Raw genomic sequence first — 20,962 nt, 5'->3', positions numbered from 1 at the left:
GCAAGACCACAAACTTGCCTGCCGCGCTAACTACCGGTATGTGGTGCAACTAATCTCATGCCGTATCTAGGACCTAATATCTTTGTCCGAACTGAGAATCACGCGCATGATCGCATTCAAGCACTCTCATGATCGCCGTGAAGCACGCGCGTTGTCACCGTGAACACGTCCCATTCACATATTTTGGAGCATTTCGACGAACTTTTATTTCATCACGCGCATCAGTACCGTGAGTCACGATGAACACAGCCGTTTTGTTATCTCCATGCAGTTACGTTCGGCGATTGTCCGTGTAGTAACCGAGTAAAAGCCGAAGTCAGATTGCATACGCATAGCATACCCACTACGTGTTCTATTTTTCTCATGATTTGCGCCCATGATTAATAATAATATTAAAATCAAAATATTAAAATCAATAATAATCAATAATATAATAATTAATAATATTAAAATCAAAACTATTGAACGATTTAAACAATTTTATATTTGTAAGAAAATTATCAACTATGCATAAGAATCACGAAAAGCAATAACAATTTTATAATGATAAGAAACTTTCCTTTTTATTGAATTGTCTTGTTTCTTTCTGTAAAGAACTACCGGTACTTAAGTAAGCTTTCAATTTAATAATATTGTGCTTTTAACGGCACTGGTCAGTGCTGTTTCTTTAGCACTACTTGTACCGCTAGTTTTCTATGCCTGAGTTCCCCCTCAAGTGCGGATTTTAATTTTTAAACGGTTATTTTCACCAAATAAATCTAGTCTGTGAGGTCTTTGAACAGGTGTGTTAATAGTGTATGCTATGGTATTAGTGAAAATCGGTGTGCCTATGCCAATGCGACTAGGAAACAATGTAGAACAGCCAGTGGCGTAGCCAGGATTTTTTTCGGGAGGGGGGGCATCTTTTTTTCGGAGGTGGCTTTGGGTTTATGTATAGGTAGAGAGTGGGGGAAAAGGGAATTGAAAGGCAGTTCGAGAATACAACTCTTCTCACGTTTGAAATTGAATAAAAGAAATAGAAAAACGAACTTTATTTCTTTCTATACATTTTTATAAAAAAATAAATATAATTGTGTTATATTAATGGATATATTTTGTACAAGATATATATAATTATAATCACTGTAAAATACTTATAACTGCTAAATTTAATAAAAAAAAGCTATGTTAAAAATGAATGCGCATCTAATTAAATTATTTCGTAATTATTTTATAATTATTCAGTTTTTAAGAGATTTATTATTAAAATTAATAATAATTCAACATTATGTGCATTTTAATATTATTATTACTATTAATATTAATATTATATGATTATGAAACGATACTAATATAGTTAAATGAATACAATAAATATAATTTTTGTAGTAAAATACTTAAATTTGACAATTTGATATTTTTAAATTTCAAGCGCACTTTTTTTCGAAACTGCTTAGCGAAAATTTTTGAAATTCGGCGCAGATCCTTCATTTCAATGTACTAATCGATTCCCGTTGGAATATCTGTGGTTCAATTTTTGTCCATTAAACCCATTGTCAGGCAAACCGTGACGGGTTTCGATTATATCAGATATCTAATTTTTTTGTTTGGATATTTAAAGTTGGAATGAATATAACGTATCTCGCAAATGGAATGAAATACGCCAAAACAGACAACATTTTTTAATTCAACTTCAAAGTAGTAAATTAGCATATAAGTTATAATTATTAATATGTACAATAAGAAAATTCATAAATTAAATAAAAGTGTTAATAATTTGAAGAGCATTTCAAAAAGGGAGTAGGTTTGGCTGTGGACAGGTACTGTAAATAACTCTTCCTGTCCGGTACGTGACGAATACAATAGAAACACCATATGACCGTTCCATCACTTCGCAGGGCCCTCAAGGTGCTGAAAATCAGCACAAACAGCCACGGAAACAACACTGACGACCCAGGGCCGTTCACCAGTGCTTTTTCAATGCTTTTTCACCGGCAGGGTCCAATAAAATTTTTTTGTCATTTTTACTTTGATCGAATACTTTATCGACCATATAACCGGTTAGTTATTAAAATAGTTATTAAAATAAAAATTAATTTCACAGAATTTTACTGAATCTTATTTGCAAATAAACAATTGTATGTGAAAAAATTAGACGCGTGCGAAGCACGCATATGGACTTCTGGGTTTTGTTGCCAATTTTTCTTTTATGATAAATCTAAGTCTTTGTTATTTAAAATAAAAATATTTTTTAGATATTATATTAAATATTATTCGTTTACATCATGCACTTTTATTTATTTATACATAATACTATGATACTACCTGATTACTTGATTAGTTTTTATTGTCAGTGCCGGTGAACTGCATTATAAATCGGATCTGAGACTCTCGTTACAGCCCGTCCGTGAGTCTCCTTAGCCGCTATCGAATTCAGAGGTTAAAAATTTCTTGAATATCAATTCGATTGGGCTAACATTTTCAAGAAAACTTCATTGTACTGCTGTTAAAAACTTTCTCGCTGAACGTTTTTTTTTTAAATTCGCTCGATAAACGAAATGCTGACACTTAGAGAAGTTCGACAAGCGCCACGCATCAGAAAAAAAATTAACAACAAGTTTTTGAAATAAATTTTTGAATATAATTTGCTCTATTAATCTAAGAATATTTCGAACTTTATTCCTTGGAAATTTTATTTAAAAATCCGAAAAACAGACTTACTAAACACGAGTTGAAGTGAAAAGCGGATGAAATTTGATTTTTTAAGCCTGTTTTTTCGCTTTAATTAGAAAAATAAAAAAAGCTACAGCTTGATTTTTGCCTGCAGAAAAAAAGATGCGCAATAAAATTTTAAATCTAGATATATTCTTCAAGAATTAAAATTAAAAAATGTTTTTGAAAACTTCCAGGGGCTTTCTCACTCCTGGATAAATAAGTTGATGTGCCCTTATTCGATTCGGCAGCTCAATTATTTTTCTAAACAAATCATTAAGCTGAAAACTTGGAAAATGTATTAGAGTACAATAAAGTACATTCGGGTACTTCATTTGGATAAGAACTTCACTGAAAATTAGTTAATCTTTTTTCTGAACCTGGACATTTTGTTAACGTTCGAACTTTTTTTACACATAAAATATCGGTCTCAAACTTTGAGAAATGTAAGAGCCGAAAGAAAACTATGTTAAAGTACAAAGTTTAAAAATAAAAGATGTTGAAAAAATTTCAACTATCAATTCCATCGGCATCAGCCGGTGACGGTGTACACGAAAATCTTAAGTCTGGCGGCTACTAGACGAGGCTCTAACAGCTGGATTGTCCTACGTTGTGATTCCTTTGTTGTATGCCGGATAAGGTTTAGTTACAATTTTTTTTTACATCTTTTATTATTGAACTTTGTACTTTAACGTAGCTTTCTTTCGGCTCTTGCATTTCTCAAAGTTTGAGACCGATATTTTATGTATAAAAAAAGTTCGAACGTTCAAAAAATGTCGAGATTCAGAAAAAAAGATGAAATCATTTTCAGTGAAATTCCTACACAAATAAAGTATCTAAACGTACTTTATTGTACTCTAATACATTTTCCAAAGTTTCAGCTCGATATTTTATTCACAAAAAAAGTTCTTAGGTTCAAAAAAAAAATGCTCAGTGACCTGATAAAGTGAGGTCGGTAATATAGGTATTTGACTGTGTCACATGCCCTTAAAGCCGGTATCCACCAGGGCAGAATAATGGGACCAGTACTCTTTATCGTTTATGTAGACGGCATTACGTAGACGGCATTACAACAATTCTCAGAGATCCCCTAGGGATATACGAAGATGATACAGTCTTATTTGTATACTCATGGTGCGATAAAACAATTGTAAGACTCCTCAATAAGACACATAAGATTTTTGCAGCATGGTACATATTATAGAGAGTCAAAATTAACACAACTAAATGCGAAGCTTTAATTTTCTCTGTCAAAAAAACCCAAAAAACTAGAGCTATCGCGAATATTTAGACAAACAATAAACTGGAAATATTCCGTTAAATTCCTCGGCCAGAAAGTTCACAAACGCAATAAATTTAACTTGCATGTCAAAGACGTGAAAGGTAAGACCATCGGGGTCATCTTTCGCTTAAATTCGATTATTAGCAGAAATTCAAGTACAAAGCCAGATCAGGGGATTTGAATTTACAAAATGTTTATTATATCTATTATTACATATGCATGCACAATATGCAGAGGAACTTAAAAATCTAGTATCAATTAGATCCAAATGATTTGAATAAATTGCTTAGACGCATTAAAAAGTCCCCCAGAAATGTGCTGGTTTTCACTAGAGTGGGCTGTGGCAGGAGCCCACCTCACCCCTGCCGTTACTTTTACCACGAAATAATATTAACATTACTTAATATTTTGGATTTGAAAATGATTGTAAGAATTTGACTATTTGATTGTATAATAATTCTAAACTCACACCTGGCCTTTAAATATATTTCGCACCTCGAACGAGGATGGATATTGCACTCACGTCGCCTCGTCCCTTCGAAATTAGAAAAAAAGTACGTAATTAAAATCAACTTTATTTCAGTAATCAGTTTGATAACCTCACTTAGTGCGCGGATAATTATTGTTTTTAATTAAAGAATACTGTTGCGTATGATTTATTCCTTTCTTTCTTTTTAAGATAAAATCACCACGTGGTTTCCGAAATGAAACAATTGCTAGGAGATTCTGTGATCAGTGGTTGAAATTCTACTCCAATATCTTCGGCAGAATTTGTTAACTTGATTTGACTTTTAGAATTCACCCTATTCTTTACGATTAGCCTTAAAAGACAAAACAAGTTAACAAGTTCTCGCCTGAAGCAAATTTTTTTAACAGCTTTGTGACCGGATTAACCGACTTAATTACATCCGGTATTGAAGCCGTGATCCGACCAGTTTCCCATGACGTTTTTAGCTAGATCCCGGCCAGTTTTTCCCCGACCTGCATCATGTTTAAAACTGGGCTATCCGGCCAGGATCCGGCAGGATCGCTGGTTGGATTTCTACATGGGTTGAAAAATAAAATTTCAAGTTTTAAATGCTTTCAGGTGTATATAAAAAAATATGTAAATGGAAACTTACCGAGTTCGTTAAAATCTATGCTGGCGTCATTCTTCAAAAAGTCAGTCTGTTTCTCATCACCAAAGTCCAGAACAAGAATTTCCTGAGATAAAGTCATGTCGTCCGATTTTTCTTCGGTGGCATTCACGACATTCCTTCTTCGTCTTTTGCCCCATGACTCCACGGATTCACGGCCCCATTCACATACAGCCTGTAATTATTATATACAGATAACTTATCTTAATTAAAACGCAGATACATTATCATTATAAGATAATGATAAGAGGATATTTTGCTGGGGTATGTTCTAATGAGGAAATCATAACATGGCCCCATTGGTGATTCGCCTTCCAGTAGTGCATACTAAAGAAGGCCACATATTTGATTATACAGGGCCACAAGATGAAATTGAGGTGTAGCATTTTTCAGCCTAGTTGACCTTTATGTTCTTGGGGTCGCTGATCACGACTCCGGTGTCCATATGACCCCATCACGTCTACGTCAAGGTCAAACACCTTAATTCGATTGATGCAATTTTTTGACCCCGGATTCTGAAAGAGCAGAAAATTTTACGTCCGAATACTTGTTGACCTGTTTGTCGAACCGACCTCTGAAGGTCATTTGGAGGTTATCTAGAGGTAAAATCATTCTTTTAATCTCAATCAAGGTCAAATGACGGTCAAACTCCGTTTTTCGGACGATATAATTTTTATGACACCCCTGATTCTGTTTGTGTGTATCTACTCGTGTATGTAGGTACTATGTGTAGACTCGTATGCATCAGGGCGTTTATGTAGGTGTTTGTGTGTCTGTGTGTGCCTATCTATGCCTTTGTATATATGTATGTGCTGTGTCTGTCTGCAAGTAGATCTGTGTTAACTTACGTGGGCCCGTTTGTATGTGTGTGTGTCTATTTACGTATGTGGATACAATCTGACTCTTTTTGTGGATCCGTGTATGTCTATATGTGCCTGTGTGTGTGCATCTGTGCTGATTTCGCTCATTTCTCAAGGGCTTTTGGCGCTATGGGAAAATTGCGTGTTTCGAAGCGACTCTAATTCAAAATTTAAATTCAGATGTTATATAACGAGATTATTTAGGTTGAAAGAATGGATTCTTTTAATGGAATGGCATAGTAGATTATTACACGCAATGCAAATTGACAATTTATGTAAGACGTTTTCTTTTGTTCGTAAAAGATCTACGGAGGGATTTTCTTTTGTGTACATTTGATGTGTCTCTTTTCCAAGACCAACAGTAGTATGACATCATGTTCACATCCCAAACACCTTGATATCTTCTCTCAAAGTCTTTCAAGTCTTAATGAAATCTCTCACCCTGCTCCTCACTCAAGTCCCCCTGATTTTTTTGGAAGTAATCAATGTGGGAATGGAGTAAATGGATCTTTAAATTAATTAAACATTCCATCTTTCGGTAGTTTTCCAACAGTCTATCTTTCGGTAGTTTTCCAACAGTCTGTCGGCAATATTCTTGTAATCAGGGTCTTTGTTATTTGCCAAGAATTTTTTTTTTAATTTCTTTGAAACTACACCAAGATGCTCTCTAATTAGAGCCATCAAAAACACCTTAATTGATTTTCGTTTCAGAAATATTGGGAAATTTCTCAAATATATACATTAAAGCATCGTTCTTCGATACCCTCATTGCTTCGATTAGCTGTTTAAATACGTCAAGTTTGATATGTAATGGTGGAAGGATGACTTTATGACTAGAAATGAGACTCTATTGTAGTATGTTCATAGATCCTGGAATTAATTCTTGCCTGAGTGGCCAGTCCTTTTTCACATAATGTTGTTCTCGGGCACAACTGTTCCACTCAAAAATAAAACATGGATACTTTGTGTTTCCGCTTTGTTAACCTAATAAAATGCTGGTTATTTTTAAATCACCAACTAATTGCCACTTATGACTATTATACTTCAATTTTTCGAGTAGAAAATGGAGATTATTGGATTGCTCTTTCTAGATCACTGAATGACCAACCGGTATAGGGGCATATATGTCTCCATTTTGAAGTAAGACAGCTTTCAAACGCCTTACTGATGAACCAATAAATAGTCGCCAGTCACTAGCTACATAGTAAACACTTTTTTACTCTATTATTAGTCCTTCAACATCATCGCAATAAGCCAAACACTTGGCTTTAGAGAGGCGATATCGATCACGATAAAAACTCACTCGAGTAACTGGAGCTAAAAAATTCTTCTCTTTTAGTCTAGAAGTTACGAGTTCGGCAATTTCTTTCGAAAGTCCTGCGTCTCGAAACAAGTCACTTAGCTCGTCTTTCGTAAAACCATGAGAATTTCCGGGCTGACCATCTTCTGATTTTTGTGATACATTTAGCTCGTCATTTTGCTGATCTTCGAATTCTGCAAATGAAGTTCTTCTATCTGTATCATTAGTTTCTGTTTCAAAAGAGACTTCGTCAGAAAATATCTGATGTTCACTCTCAACCTGTTCAATGCTGATTAAAACAGCATGAGTTATAGATGGAACACATGCGTGTAATATTGTAGAATTATTCTTTTTATTGTACCCAGATGTATTGATCAAGCAGAAATAACAATCAGTGTCATGATCCCTTGGCTCTCGCCAGATCGTAGGAGAAACAAATATCTGTTTCTTCTTTTCTGTGATTCGCAGGGAGCAAGTGACGCATAATATTTTTGTAGTCCAAAAATTGTCCATTCCACTGGAATTGAAACATTTTTTGTAATGTGCTTTCAATGCATCTATAAATTGCCTCCTCTGATTCGTGATGACATATTTCCCACAAACAACGCAAAAGTTGTTTAATCGATGATAACATAGGGTTTTTGATGATCTTGTAGCATTAGACTGTAAAAGAGCCAAGTTTTCCACCAAATTAGAGCTGCGGTCGCATAATGACTACGATTGCGGGCCCGCTTGCTCGCCTTGAACAATCACCGATACTGGGTTTCCGAGTGCCGGTTACCCGTTACCCACCGTCACCACGTGGAGGTGCCCTGGGAGCAGGCACAAAAAATATCGACTTACGATGTCCCTTCTTATAGCATATTATGTAAGTAATAAATCTTAGCCTCTGTTTGACCTAGAGAATGATTCTGTTGGTCAAAGCTAAGGCCATCCCTTAGGGTGAAAGTGCTCAAAAGTTGAATGTGATTTCGTAAAATGATGGGCCCATGGTCTGAAATTTAAAGTCAGTTGAATTTAAACACTCAAGCTTGAAATTAAACATTAACTCATGCAATTTCTCATTTTAGATTCTGAACCTATCATTTCACGAAATCACATCCACCGGGATCGTAATCAGCGACCTTAAAAACATGAAGGTCCACTAGTTCGAGACCCGTTCATAGCTAACATATGGACACCGGAATCGTGATCAGCGACCCCAAAAAGGTAAAGGTCTACTGGTTGAGGCCCGTTCCTAGCTAGGAAATCAGCCGAGATATTAAAAGAAGGATTTTACCTCTAGATGACCTCCAAACGACCTTCAGACGTCGGATCAACAAACAGATCAAGACGTATTCGGACGTAAAATTTTCCGCTTTTTCAAAATCCGGGTTAAAAAATTTCATTAATCGAATTAAGGTGCTTGACCTTCATTTGACCTTGATATAGACGTGATGGGGTTATATGGACACCGGAATCGTGATCAGCGACCCCAAAAACATAAAGTTCAACTAGGCTGAAAGACCAGCTCAATTTCATCTTGTGGCCCTGTGTAATTTATTTCTTTTTCTCACAACTTTGTCAAAAAAATGTTTGTTCCGAAAACATTTGTTTTTGTTTGAAATTTACAGGCACTCAGCATCACCTCACCTGTCGAAATTCTAAGTCAGGTGCCCTACGCAAAAGACTACTATCTATTTACTTTACGAAGGCCCCTCCAAAACAGCTATACATTTTTGAAAATTAATCGGAAAAGAAAAATCGCAAAAAACACAGTTTATACAATGACCAAACATAATCGTACGCGCAAGACAAGTCGACAATTGTTTATGTGCAAATATTCGATTAAAAATGGCCTTCGCGAAAATATTAAAACCGTGTTTTTTGCGCCATTCTTTTTGAAGGAAGCCTTATGGATTTATAACGATCATCTTTCGATTAGTTTGATATTTAATGGTAAATCATTTATAATTATAGAAGTCTTCACTTGAATTTAGACGGGAAAATAAACTTCTGCTTGTCAGGTCGAGTTTTTCGGGTACCCAGGTGGAAATAGACCAATGGCGCAGTACTGGCCCAGTACAGATTGCCGTATCCCCAGTACTGGGCATCTGTATTGGGAAAGTACTGACTTGTACCGTCCGCAGTTGTGACGGGCGGTACTGGCGCTATATTCAACACCAGTACTGGTTCTGTGCTGGCGAAACCGCTGACGTACGAAAATCCCGTAGTTAATTTAAAAAATGATATAAAGTCATTCAATTGTTTTACGGATCATTAATTTATCATTATACGACGGCATATCCAAAGTTAAAATGCTTCGATTTGGGTTCAACTTGAATTGCTCCCAATCCAGATATGCTGAAGTCGAAAAGTTCGACTTGAGGATGTCTCAGTTTTGAGACAGAGCTAGACTTTAGTGTATATCTTTAAGACAAGTTTCTATTCTTAAAGACATATATTTATGTCTTGAGTCGAATTTTTATGACTCCAAGGCGAGCGGTTTATAACTTCGAGTTATACCTGTCACAACAAGGATACCGAAAATGTTGTTTTTGTTTTTACGTATTTCTAACGGCTTAGGACATCATTCTAGAAAGTTATAATTTTAATGTTTTCGTAGATCATTTTTAAGGGTGATACTCGCTCAGACGTCTAATGGTCCCGTAAAATTAGGCTCTTTTTCCGACAAAAAGAAGAAATCCTTTTTTTCTTCATAATCAGCCAACTGTGGACGTTTAAATTATTATGATCACATTTTCAAATTACAAGTCTACGTGCATAGGTAGGATACACCCAAATTGAGACGTGAACAGATCGAAGACTTCCAACTGTGCACGTCTCAATTTGGGAGGGCCAAACTGTGCACGAGCCCAACTATGCATCTCGAGGGCCGGTGTTACACGTGCGCACGTGGGCTTATCAGTCAAAAATCTGATCGTATTGATTTAGTAATGCCCAGTAGGAAGTATCCCATCTGTGACCCCATGAAATTGTGAGATAAAAGCGTAATCAAATCAATTGAGACGTGTATAGTTGGGAGGGTAACATCTGTGCACCTTTAAGTGTGGACGTGCACAGTTGGAGTGAGCCGTATGTGTGCTTGCCCAGTTTTTCCAGTGCATAAGACTGCAGAGCATAGGACAACTCCTAATTTGTTTATGCACAACAATTTGGTTTTAAAATAGCCTTCGCGAAAAGATAAAAACCGTAGTATTATCATGTTTCTCGGCCGTGACGACTTTCAATGACGACATCTCTGAAATAAACAATGTCCAAAATTGATAAAAAATTACATAAAGGTTTTAGCATTTTGTATATACATTCGAGGAAAGTCAATGTTAAACTATAATTCTATATACATCAAATTGAATGCACGTGTTCGTCTGTCGCCGCATACAACGCAAACACACCTGCATGAATTATCAGAAAAATTTGCATGCATACTCCTAACATACTCTTACATGTTTACACGGTTGTCTCAGATTATAATTTTTAATGGGGTCGCAGAACGGCCCCATCGCAACGCGCCCACGACGTCGCACAGTGCGGCGAATTAGAAAAGTGGGCTTCAAAATGATCCAGAGCCTAAAGTTTTCATCTGATTCCATCTTTTTTTTAAATTAAAGCTAATTAAATTCTGAAGAGGTCTGTCGAGGGTGATTTTGCTAAAAAGGCTCCGTTTGTTTGTTATTCAAGTCGCCAAATGCCAAAAAACCATAATTTTTCATATTTGAGTTGCCTATTCGTTAGCATTCATTGATTTTACCTCAAAAAGGTGAAAATACTGATTAACATATGCATTAAACGGTCACTCTTTGATAGAAAAAATCCATTTTTTGCATAATTGTTTATTTTATACCTAAATTAATGTTCTGATGGAGGAAACTGAAGTTTTACAATATTTTTCATTTTTATTAAGAATTCTACTCAACAAATGCATTTAATAGACGCTTTCAAATAGGAAAAATCTCTTCCTTGATGAAATGTTAATTATATCATAAAAAATGAAACTCCTACGACTCAAGAGTTGTAAATAATGAAAGTCAAGAAAACACAACAATCCAATGGATACGTGCGTGAACTTTTCAATGTCCTTCTAAAAAAAGAGCGTAGCAATTGAACGTTATCTGACGAGAAACATGTGAGAACCGGAACAAGTAAAAAACGAAACTGAAAATCGCTTGTGTCTCTTGATTATCAGTTGTTTCGTTTTTCACTTGTTCCGGTTCTCACATTTTTCTTGTCACTCAACGTTCAATTACTACGCTGTTTTTTTAAGGACATTGAAAAGTTCACGCACGCAACCATTGAATTTTTGTGCTATAAAGTTTTATCAATTGTACGTTTCAAATCATTTCTTTATAAGTTTCAATCGAAAACCTTATTTTTGATAAAATTGATTGTTCTAACAATGAATGAATTTAAAGTTCCGAAGCAAGTTCTTTTTAATTTCTGATCAGAAGTGGCGACAAAGATAGAGGAAAACTTCTGAGCTATATCAAAATCAATTACGATATCAGAGACGAGTGTCTGAAAACAGTCGAAAATAAGTTATCTTATTTTATGTCCACATTTGAATAAAAGTGGAAAAAACTTTTTATAACATAACAACATTTAGGGTCAGGAATGCGGAATGACTACTTTCAGATTTCTCTGTTTAATTCGTTGGAGTTTGTCCCGGGAGAAGACCTTCAGATGATTTCGAGAATAGCTCAAAATCAACTAAGAGATGAAAATTGCTCAAAATTCGGGAATGTTATTCTGACTCTGAAATACAGAGTGCATTTCTGAGTATTTTGCGATTTCTGGTAAAACTAGAATCGCTAATGACATAAGTAAACTTTGGTCAAATGGTGATGATGAACACGATGAATTACCTGAGGAAGTAGCATATTCAGAAGTAGGAGAAATTACACGCTACACTGATGATGAGGCATTAGCACTGATTCAGGACGCAAAATTGAGTGAAAACCAGTATGAAGTTATTCGTATGCAAGCGAAAGCTAAACATGCTGATATCTACCCACCTTACAGGAGCCTAGAAGATGTCAAAAAAAGGTGCTACCCCCCAGAATCTCATATTAACATAAGGGAAGGGCGTGTGAGTATTAACAGGCAAGCCTTGCTGGATCACGCAGTATCTCGCTTGGTGAAAATACCTGGAATCATACCACCAAATTTAGTTGACAGACCTAATCTTTCAATGACTTTAACGTTAAAGTATGGATGTGATGGGACATCTGGACATAATCCATTCAACCAGTCTTTTACTGAGCCTAGTAAATCTGATGAAAACATCTTAATTTTTTCGATGGTACCGCTAGCATCGGAGATGGTAGACACGGAAACTGGTAGATATTTGGCGATTTGGAAAAATATACATCCTGGGTCATCAAGACCTTTGCAGAATCATGCGATTCCGCTACGTAAAGGAAAATAAGGAGACTAACATCTCTGAGGTAAAGCAGATTCAAGGAGAAATCGATGAACTCAAAGCAACAACAATTAATTTCGGTCGAAGTCGGAATCGTTGCAAAGTCATGCATAAAATGATAATGTCCATGGTTGGCGGAAAGGTTTGCCAAGCGCTAACTGAAACACCATCATCATCGGCATTTTATATATGCTCCGCACAACCCTCCATGATGAACAATTTCAAAAAAATCAAACTCTTCTCTGTGAAGAACAAAAACTTCTCTTTTGGTCTTCTCACACTACATGCTTAGATACGCTTCATGGAAGAAAAGAATTCAAAAAGAATTTTGGGAGAAAATGGGCCTGATCGTGAATCTTCCACAACATGGGACTGGAACATCTAATAATGGAAATACTGCTTGACAATTCTTTAAAGATCCTGAATTGACTTCGAGTATTACCGGGGTTCAATTTGCCAACAAACTGCAAAACTTTACGTCAGCTTATATAGTTGTTTCTATATGCCTGTGACAGTCCACAAGATCCTCATATATGGCGCTAAGGTCATTGAAATGTCCGATTGCCTATCGGCCAATTGACAGAAGAGCCCCAAGAGGCGAATAACAAGATTTTTAAGAGCATAAGGGAATTCAATACCCGTACAATCAGTCGGATTGCAACCAATAAAGATTTGTGTCACAAGTTGTTGATCATGACTGATTCCTATATAAAGAACTTAAGAACCCTTAAGGAGAGGCTTCCTCGTCCCATGGATGCACAAGTTCAGGATATGGTTAGGCTTCATGATTTCGTTCCTCCTCATTGCTTATAATATTCAAAAAGGATGTTGAGTCTAGACGTTTTACGATTCGGTTCATTATTTCAAGGTAACATTAACTATTGAACCCAAAAAATAGATTTCTTCTTTACGAAAGAATTATTTTAAGAATTGATTGATCATGATTGTTTAAAACAATATGAAATATTGTTGGATGTCAGTATATTTCGTAGGAGTTTAATTTTTTATGATATAATCAACACTTCTGCAAGAAAGAGATTTTTCCTATTTGAAAGCGTCTATTGAATGCATTTGTTGAACAGAATTGTTACTAAAAATGAAAAATATTGTCAAATGCCAGTTTCCTTCATTAGAATTTTAATTTAGGGATAAAATGAACAATTATGCAAAAAAATATATTTTTCTATTAAAGAGTGACCGTTTAATACATCTGTTAATCAGTACTATTTATAACAATCGTAAATATTTTTATTGTCCGTTTCTGTCCTTGAATTTTCATTTTTGAAGGTAAACCTAATGATTGCGCAGGAAAAATGAATTTTATATATACAGAGACGCTTATTTATTAAGTTTGTTTATGAAAATTTTTTACAACAATTGAACAAATTGCACGAACTTCCTCTTAGTTATTACAATTTGTTCGTGGATTGTAAATCTGTCAGTTTTTCACCTTTTTGAGGTAAAATCAATGACTGCTACATAACAGGCAGCTCAAATATAAAAAATTATGGTTTTTTGGCATTTTGCAACTTGAATAACAAACAAACAGAGCCTTTTTAGCAAAATCACCCTCGACAGACCTCTTCAGAATTTAATCAGTTTCAATTAAAAAAAAGATGAAACCGGAAGAAAATTTTAGACTCTGGAAAATTTTTAACCCCAATTTTCTATTTCGCCGCACTGTGCGTCGCCGCGGTGAGTGGATTAAGAGGACAAAGCCCGCGGGTAACAGCTAGTATATTAATAACAATTAACGTAAAATTCAAATGAATATGACAGTGCTATTTTTTGTAATGTATATAGCAGGGGGTTGTATTTTGACTTTAACTGTTCATAAAATATAAAAAATACAACAGATTAATAAGTCCTTATGTTAACTTTTATTAATGTATTGAAATTTATTTTTCGCGGATATATAGTGAATATTTTGAAGTATTTACATAATTTTTCGTTTAAATTTTTATTTTAAAGATATGACAGCATTGAAAGTCAAGCCATTGCAGAGTGATGCGAAAAAAGTACGGTCTTCATCTTTCCGCGAATGCTATTTTGCAAAGGAATTTTCGTACATAAACAAATGCTGACTTTTCTTATGCCCAGTAAAGTAAGCTTTAACATAGTATAAGTTGTACGTTTTTTAGTGTTTCTTTTACAAGGAACTTTTGAAAATATAGAGCTGTTTTGAAGGGGGTCCTCGTAAAGTAAACGGATAGTAGTTTTCGACTCATAAATGTGTTTAAAATGATAGAAAATAAGAAATTCAAACTACCAAAGCAAGACTTTTTTATTACACCTTGGCAGCCCCGTCTGATCGAGTTTTGGCGCTGATCAGCTAGCCAAGATCAGCAATTGTAAGTTTGGACTAGAAGCTTTGCCCTGGCCCAGACCTGGCGCTGATCAGCGAGCCAAAATCAGAAATTGTAAGTTCGGTCTAGAAAGTCTGGCCCGGCCTAGACCTGGCGCTGAAATTTTGAATCAAATTGTGGCTAGGAATTATTGCTAAGTAATTTAAATTATATTTCACTGAAAAAAAATTAGTTTAAAAATGCATTGGCCGAGAAAAATTTGTTTACCACATTGTGAACAAAAATAAAAATAGTGGATCGTTATCGATCTACCAGAAAAAGTTAATAAACGTGTTATTAACTGTTTATTACACTGGCATCAAAATGTTTTTAAAAATGTAGAAGTTAGTTATGTACAGTTAATTGCATCGAAAAAATGAAGTGTGTTCCTCCAAAAATAGTAAATTAGTGCATTTGTTAAGAAAGGTAGTCTAAACAATTATTAACTTTTATTTGGTGACCAAATATGACACTAAGGTTTTGTTTCCAAGTAATATATAATCGATTTCATAGAAAAGAATGTATTTTTTAAATCAAAAATACCTGATATGGATATTTGTTTGTAAACGTTGTTTTTAAAATAACAAATTAGTTATTAACTCTTATTAATTAAACTAGAAAATTCTTTTCGCCCATAAAATGTTTAAATTTAGTGCGAATCAAGTGACGAATCGCCGCCAATCCCCACAAAACCATTTCATTCACTTATTTGTTCAAAACAAATTCAATACATTTTTTAACATTTTTATTGCCATTGGACATCTTTCTTGGATAGTTGCTTATAGTTGTTTAGGTATTTTTGATTGAACCAAAGCATTTTTTTTAAACCAGTATACTTTAAAAGTTATTTTTTGTTTTCATTTTTGTAATTACATTTTACATTACATTTTAATACATTTTAATATTTATTTCAAGAAAACATGAACAATTTTACCAAATTAAAAGTTCTTCATGTGTGAATATATCATTTAAAAATAATGGCGTTTGCATGATTATATTGCAATCAGGCTACGAAATAAATATTGTTTGTTATTTTAAAGAATTAATACTTGAGGCATAATTATCATTTACGCAATAAATAAATAATTACAATAAATTTAATAAATCGTTTATGTTAAAATTTTTTTTCATGGGGCATTATAAACATAATACATAGCATTATATGCACGTATTAAGATCATTATAAATTTAATATAATGTTATTATAATTTGACTATATAATTCAACTTATATACAATGTTTTTAAACATTGTTTAAAGAAAATCTTTGTTAAGAATACCGTTCCTATATTAAGATCTTAATCACCTTCAATAATTATTCTTTATTATATTAATTATGGTATAATTTCAATTTACTATTTACTTGCGCCAGTGTAGCTCCAGGCTTGTATTGCGTGCATATGTGAATATGCACGAATATTCCTATTTTCAGTATATGTTTGACACCGCAGATTAGGACATAAAAAACTTAACCTGGAAAGGGACGGAAAAAAGTAGTGGCAGCTTATCACCCGTTTATACAACCGAAGCATTAGTTATTGTTATTTCTAAGTAATATTTTCAACAACAAAGAAAAACAAAAACAATTGATGCAGGCCTAGAGGGGTGCCTGTCGTAAAAAACGCACCCAAAACTCTGCTTCATGGGTGGGGTCGAAATGACAACCCAGTGCTGCACTTACAAAGAAAATGCATTAATACATTCAAAATTAATGTGTTCTACAAATGTCCTTGAATGCATTTTTGTTATAAAACTACCGTTTGTAAGTTATGTGTCGAAGACTAACCACTCGAGTGCATTGCTTGCAATAGCCTAATCATATCCTTGATATTCATTTTTAATGCCTTCACGGACATGATTATCAAGACAAAAAACTCTTATTTTGTTCGGGAAATGGACTTTCTTGGATGGACTTTTTTTCCAAAATATAGTCGGATTTGGTTAGGCTCACGGTCCAATCCGACAAACCGATAACCCAACCTAATAGGTCGTTTTGAAAAATTACACAGGCCAACAAAAAAAGAATTGTCTAAGCGAGACAAGTGACTAGGCTCCTATGGATATTCTGGACATTATATTGATAATACCAATATACGGAAGATAATACCAATATACCAATTTGATTGGTTTACTTAGCTCGCCCCTAAAGTTGTAAAAACGCAACCTACCCGCGCGGATCGACAAGTGAATTCACGGTGGAATCGACAATGAATGGATTGCATCACCTAAAAAACATTCCCTTTTGACATTTTTGTGACAGCCGTCACATTACTCCATATTCCCACTTAGCAGTGAAGGGGTTTTATAAAAAAAAAAACAATTTTGGATGGCATAACTTATTCACAGATTGTATACAATTGAAAGTTTATTGGAGCAAGACGTTTTTTTGTTCCGTGACTGTTTCAGCTGACTTATATAGATAAGAGGTATATGCGAGAACTTTTGTTAAGTGCCGTGATGGGATGGGCGCTTATTCAGAAGTCGTTCCCGAGGTCACCACTCTCAGTTACAAATGCATTTCAAAATTCTTTTATATTTAAATAAAAGTATATCCGAACATATATATAAGAATTAACCGTACGCTTATTTATGAATTATTTTTTAGCAATACTTCTTCACAATTCATAGTGTTGCCTTAACTATAATCTACGCCGATAACATAAGTTAGATCGCTTTATATTATTTGTTAAAATGACATGAAAATTCGAAATTGCAGCATCCAGGAAGTCTGCAGAATAGCGACTGGGTCGATAAAATCTTCTGATCCGCAGATCAGCACCGGTTGAGAATTGGTACTAGTAACATTCAATGATAGTCATATTTAGTTGCCTATAATTGCAACGTTTACTGAACTGTCTTATTTACCATATATGTACTTGAAAGATCAGTTCATTTAACTTGGTTTTCAGTAAAATATAAGGTTCTTTTTTCTGCGTGGACCTAGCATGGGTCATTCAATGTAAATAGAAGGAATTTCTCAGATTATATAGATTTATACGGGAAAAATGACAAAAATGTCATATCCTTTGCAGATTAGCGTGCTAAATCTGATTTTGAACGCTAAATTTTTCGGGCTTGTTCCATTTTATCTCTAGAAGCAAAAAGTAGGGAAAAGCCTAGTGACTTTCTTATCACACAGGCCCATAAAAAAAATTTGTCTGTACAAGACACGTGACTGATTTCGCACGCAAAACAGTAATCTGATATGACATTTGTGTAATATTTTCCCGACTATATATATATATAATCTGAGAAATACCTACAATTTCCCTAGAATAACCCAAGTCAGGGGAAATAGAAGGGACACTTGAGAATTTCTGTGTAGAAATTAAGTCTCTATAAGTCGCTCCACATACGAATATAACATCCATGTGTCTATTTTCTCGTATACTAGCATTATCAAAATAACGTTCAGAATATCCCTAGATTTTCGTCTATTTAGTGCATCTAGGGGGAAACTGAGACGTATTCGAGAAATTCTGAGGTCAGATTCGGAGGCAGGCAACTTTTTTTCTTGTGTGGGCCTGTGTTATTTGCATATCTCTACTGAGGATTAAAGTGACACTGATAATAAGGTTACAAAAAGTTTAATGACTCCATACCTACATTCAAAATATAAACTTATCAAAGGAATTTTAAACATCAGACCTTTTATTCCTAATTTTACCTCCAATTTTACAAGAAAACGTATTATCAGGAGTTAAAAACAGATTTTTGGTTTAAAAATTAAAAATTTTCGTAAACAGAAAATTAAAAAAGCAAATTAAAACAAAATAGGTCAAAATGATTTGGATATGTCTTTTTTCGGATATTATTCGTTAGATTTTTTAAAAGTTTAAAATATCTTCTTACCGGTTCGCAGGGTCCGAGACAGTACTTGACGTTGCATTGGAAGATTACTCCATAAGATTCAGTAAACCTAAAGGCCTCATAAACTGATTGCAAAGCGTTTCCGTCAGGTGTGAAGCTCGGAAAAATTGAAGGATCTAGTGGACATCTGAAAAATTTAAATTGCAGTGATTATGAGAGTTGCGTTTTGAAATATTATCCCAATAACTTCAGAATTATTCTGGAGAGTATCAATTCATTATTTAATAGACGGAGAGTTATAGCGCATTCGTTTATCCTGCACTGGAGTAGAGCAAGAGCACTACGATCGCTACTTCTTACTTCTTGCTTCTGACTCCGACCTGCGTCGGTGCAGATTGGAGTGCACCAGAGCGGGATAACCGAATACGCTAGAGTAACTTGTTTCGCCAAGTGAGGTTATAACACCTAAATTTGGAACAAAAATTCAGGGACCTTTACTTTATCTGATAGAAACTCACTCCAGAAGAATATACGAATTTTTAATAAAAAGAATCTGAATTACCAAAGTTTTCCGAATTCGACAATATAAACACTTGTATCTCAAAAAATTGTCTAAATAGTTAGGAAGTCGAATGGCCCAGCAAACAGGATTTTTCATCTACCATTTTTAGACCTCGACTTTCACCTGTCCCCAAAACGATGCCGACGTTACGAAAGAGCTGAAAAACCTCTCAGATATTCATTCAATATTCTGTAATACAACAAATTTTCCAAGATTTTAAAATAATTAAAAATCTAGTTCTTATGTGATTTATATACAGATGCAGTTCAATGATTAGGTATATGATAAAATAGCTCTTACACAAGAAACATCGTTTTGAATATTTTAGAACTAAATCAGTCTTGGCGCATGGAAGGTACTGCTGGACACAAATGACTTGATACTGGAGTCACTAATTGTATTGTCATTAAAAAGGTACTTTTTTCTACCACTTTTCCTGCTGTTCCTTCCATGAATAATGTAAGAATATTAAGGGATTTTTTCAGATTTATTTTCACTGTGATATCGTTTTAGAAACAACTGAAAGTCGAAACTTAAAAAAGGTAGACGAAACCCCCCTTTGTTATATTCTAATTTCTAACTATTGAGACAATATGAATAAAATGTTTTTACATAATAATGATAGTAATAATCAGGCGTAGGGAAGTGTTGAACCCATCGCTCGAGAGCTCCGGCTCTTCCAGTCAGTCACGTTGCATTGGGCTACTCCCCAATGTAAAGAATTATGCGGTTACGTCACCAGTACCGCGCAATGCCACCCACAATAGGCCTCTCTCGGATGGAGGCCATGGTTCAGTTGGAAGTGGCAATAGGACCGAACCGAGGGTCGACCAGGCAATGGCCCCGGACAAACGCAAAAACATCGTTTTAAATGGTCGGATTAACTCAGGAGGGACATCCTTACCTGTTGGCAAGAAAGCTCAACGGCGCCGAGAGGATACTGGATACGTGCAACGGTTGCATGACCATTGGGTCCACATGCATCCGGAATATGTTCATAAAACGACCCAGTATTTAAGAGATCAGGCATCCTTTTTACGCAAAGGGAGATATGAAGCTCTTTATCAAGAAGAGAAAATCCTTCAGAGAACATACTACTCGTTTCAGCAAGGCCACCATTGCAGATAGCCGATAATGCCAACATGAGAAATAGGAGATCAAAAATCCACCGGAAAGTTTTTCTCAGGATGAAGAAATTAGCTGAAACTAATACTGCTCTCCCTGATCGCGAGCGTAATACACAGCTTCAGTTTAAAATTGAAGCGGCTAGGCGGTATGTATCAAATGCTCAGTGCGTGATTAGCTACGAGGGTAGTTCAATAAGTCCTTATAATGACCAACAGATGGCGCGCGAATCGCTCCAAATCATCTGTTTTCAGTCAGCACCACTCCCGACTAGATATATGGTGCAGTCACAGTCCACATCTTCTGAATTTACGTGTTTTTATAAGCAATTGAAAAAAAAATGTTCGTTAAGAAAAATGAAAAAAAAAACGAGTTCAGAGCGGTAATCAAACATTTTCATTTAAAGGGTTTAACTCCATATGAGATAAAAAAT

General features: G+C 35.0%; 1 protein-coding gene across 7 annotated transcripts in view; it reads right to left on the bottom strand.

Annotated features, from left to right (window-relative positions):
- The window catches only part of LOC117179470, a 352,946-nt gene that overhangs the window by 55,664 nt on the left and 276,320 nt on the right, over nucleotides 1-20,962 (bottom strand). For 6 of the 7 annotated variants that reach the window (XM_033371315.1, XM_033371320.1, XM_033371314.1 and 3 more), the window contains 2 exons: nucleotides 18,885-19,029; nucleotides 5,095-5,284 (listed from right to left, as the gene is read on the bottom strand). In XM_033371315.1, coding sequence (XP_033227206.1) covers nucleotides 5,095-5,284; nucleotides 18,885-19,029 — 335 coding nt within the window. Of the gene's footprint in view, nucleotides 1-4,309; nucleotides 5,016-5,094; nucleotides 5,285-18,884; nucleotides 19,030-20,962 lie in introns of those variants that run through there. The other variant, XM_033371319.1, reaches the window with a different exon arrangement.

Source organism: Belonocnema kinseyi, chromosome 9, assembly GCF_010883055.1.
Source record: "Belonocnema kinseyi isolate 2016_QV_RU_SX_M_011 chromosome 9, B_treatae_v1, whole genome shotgun sequence".
Lineage (NCBI taxonomy): Eukaryota > Metazoa > Arthropoda > Insecta > Hymenoptera > Cynipidae > Belonocnema > Belonocnema kinseyi.
This window is presented reverse-complemented; position numbering and strand designations above follow the sequence as displayed.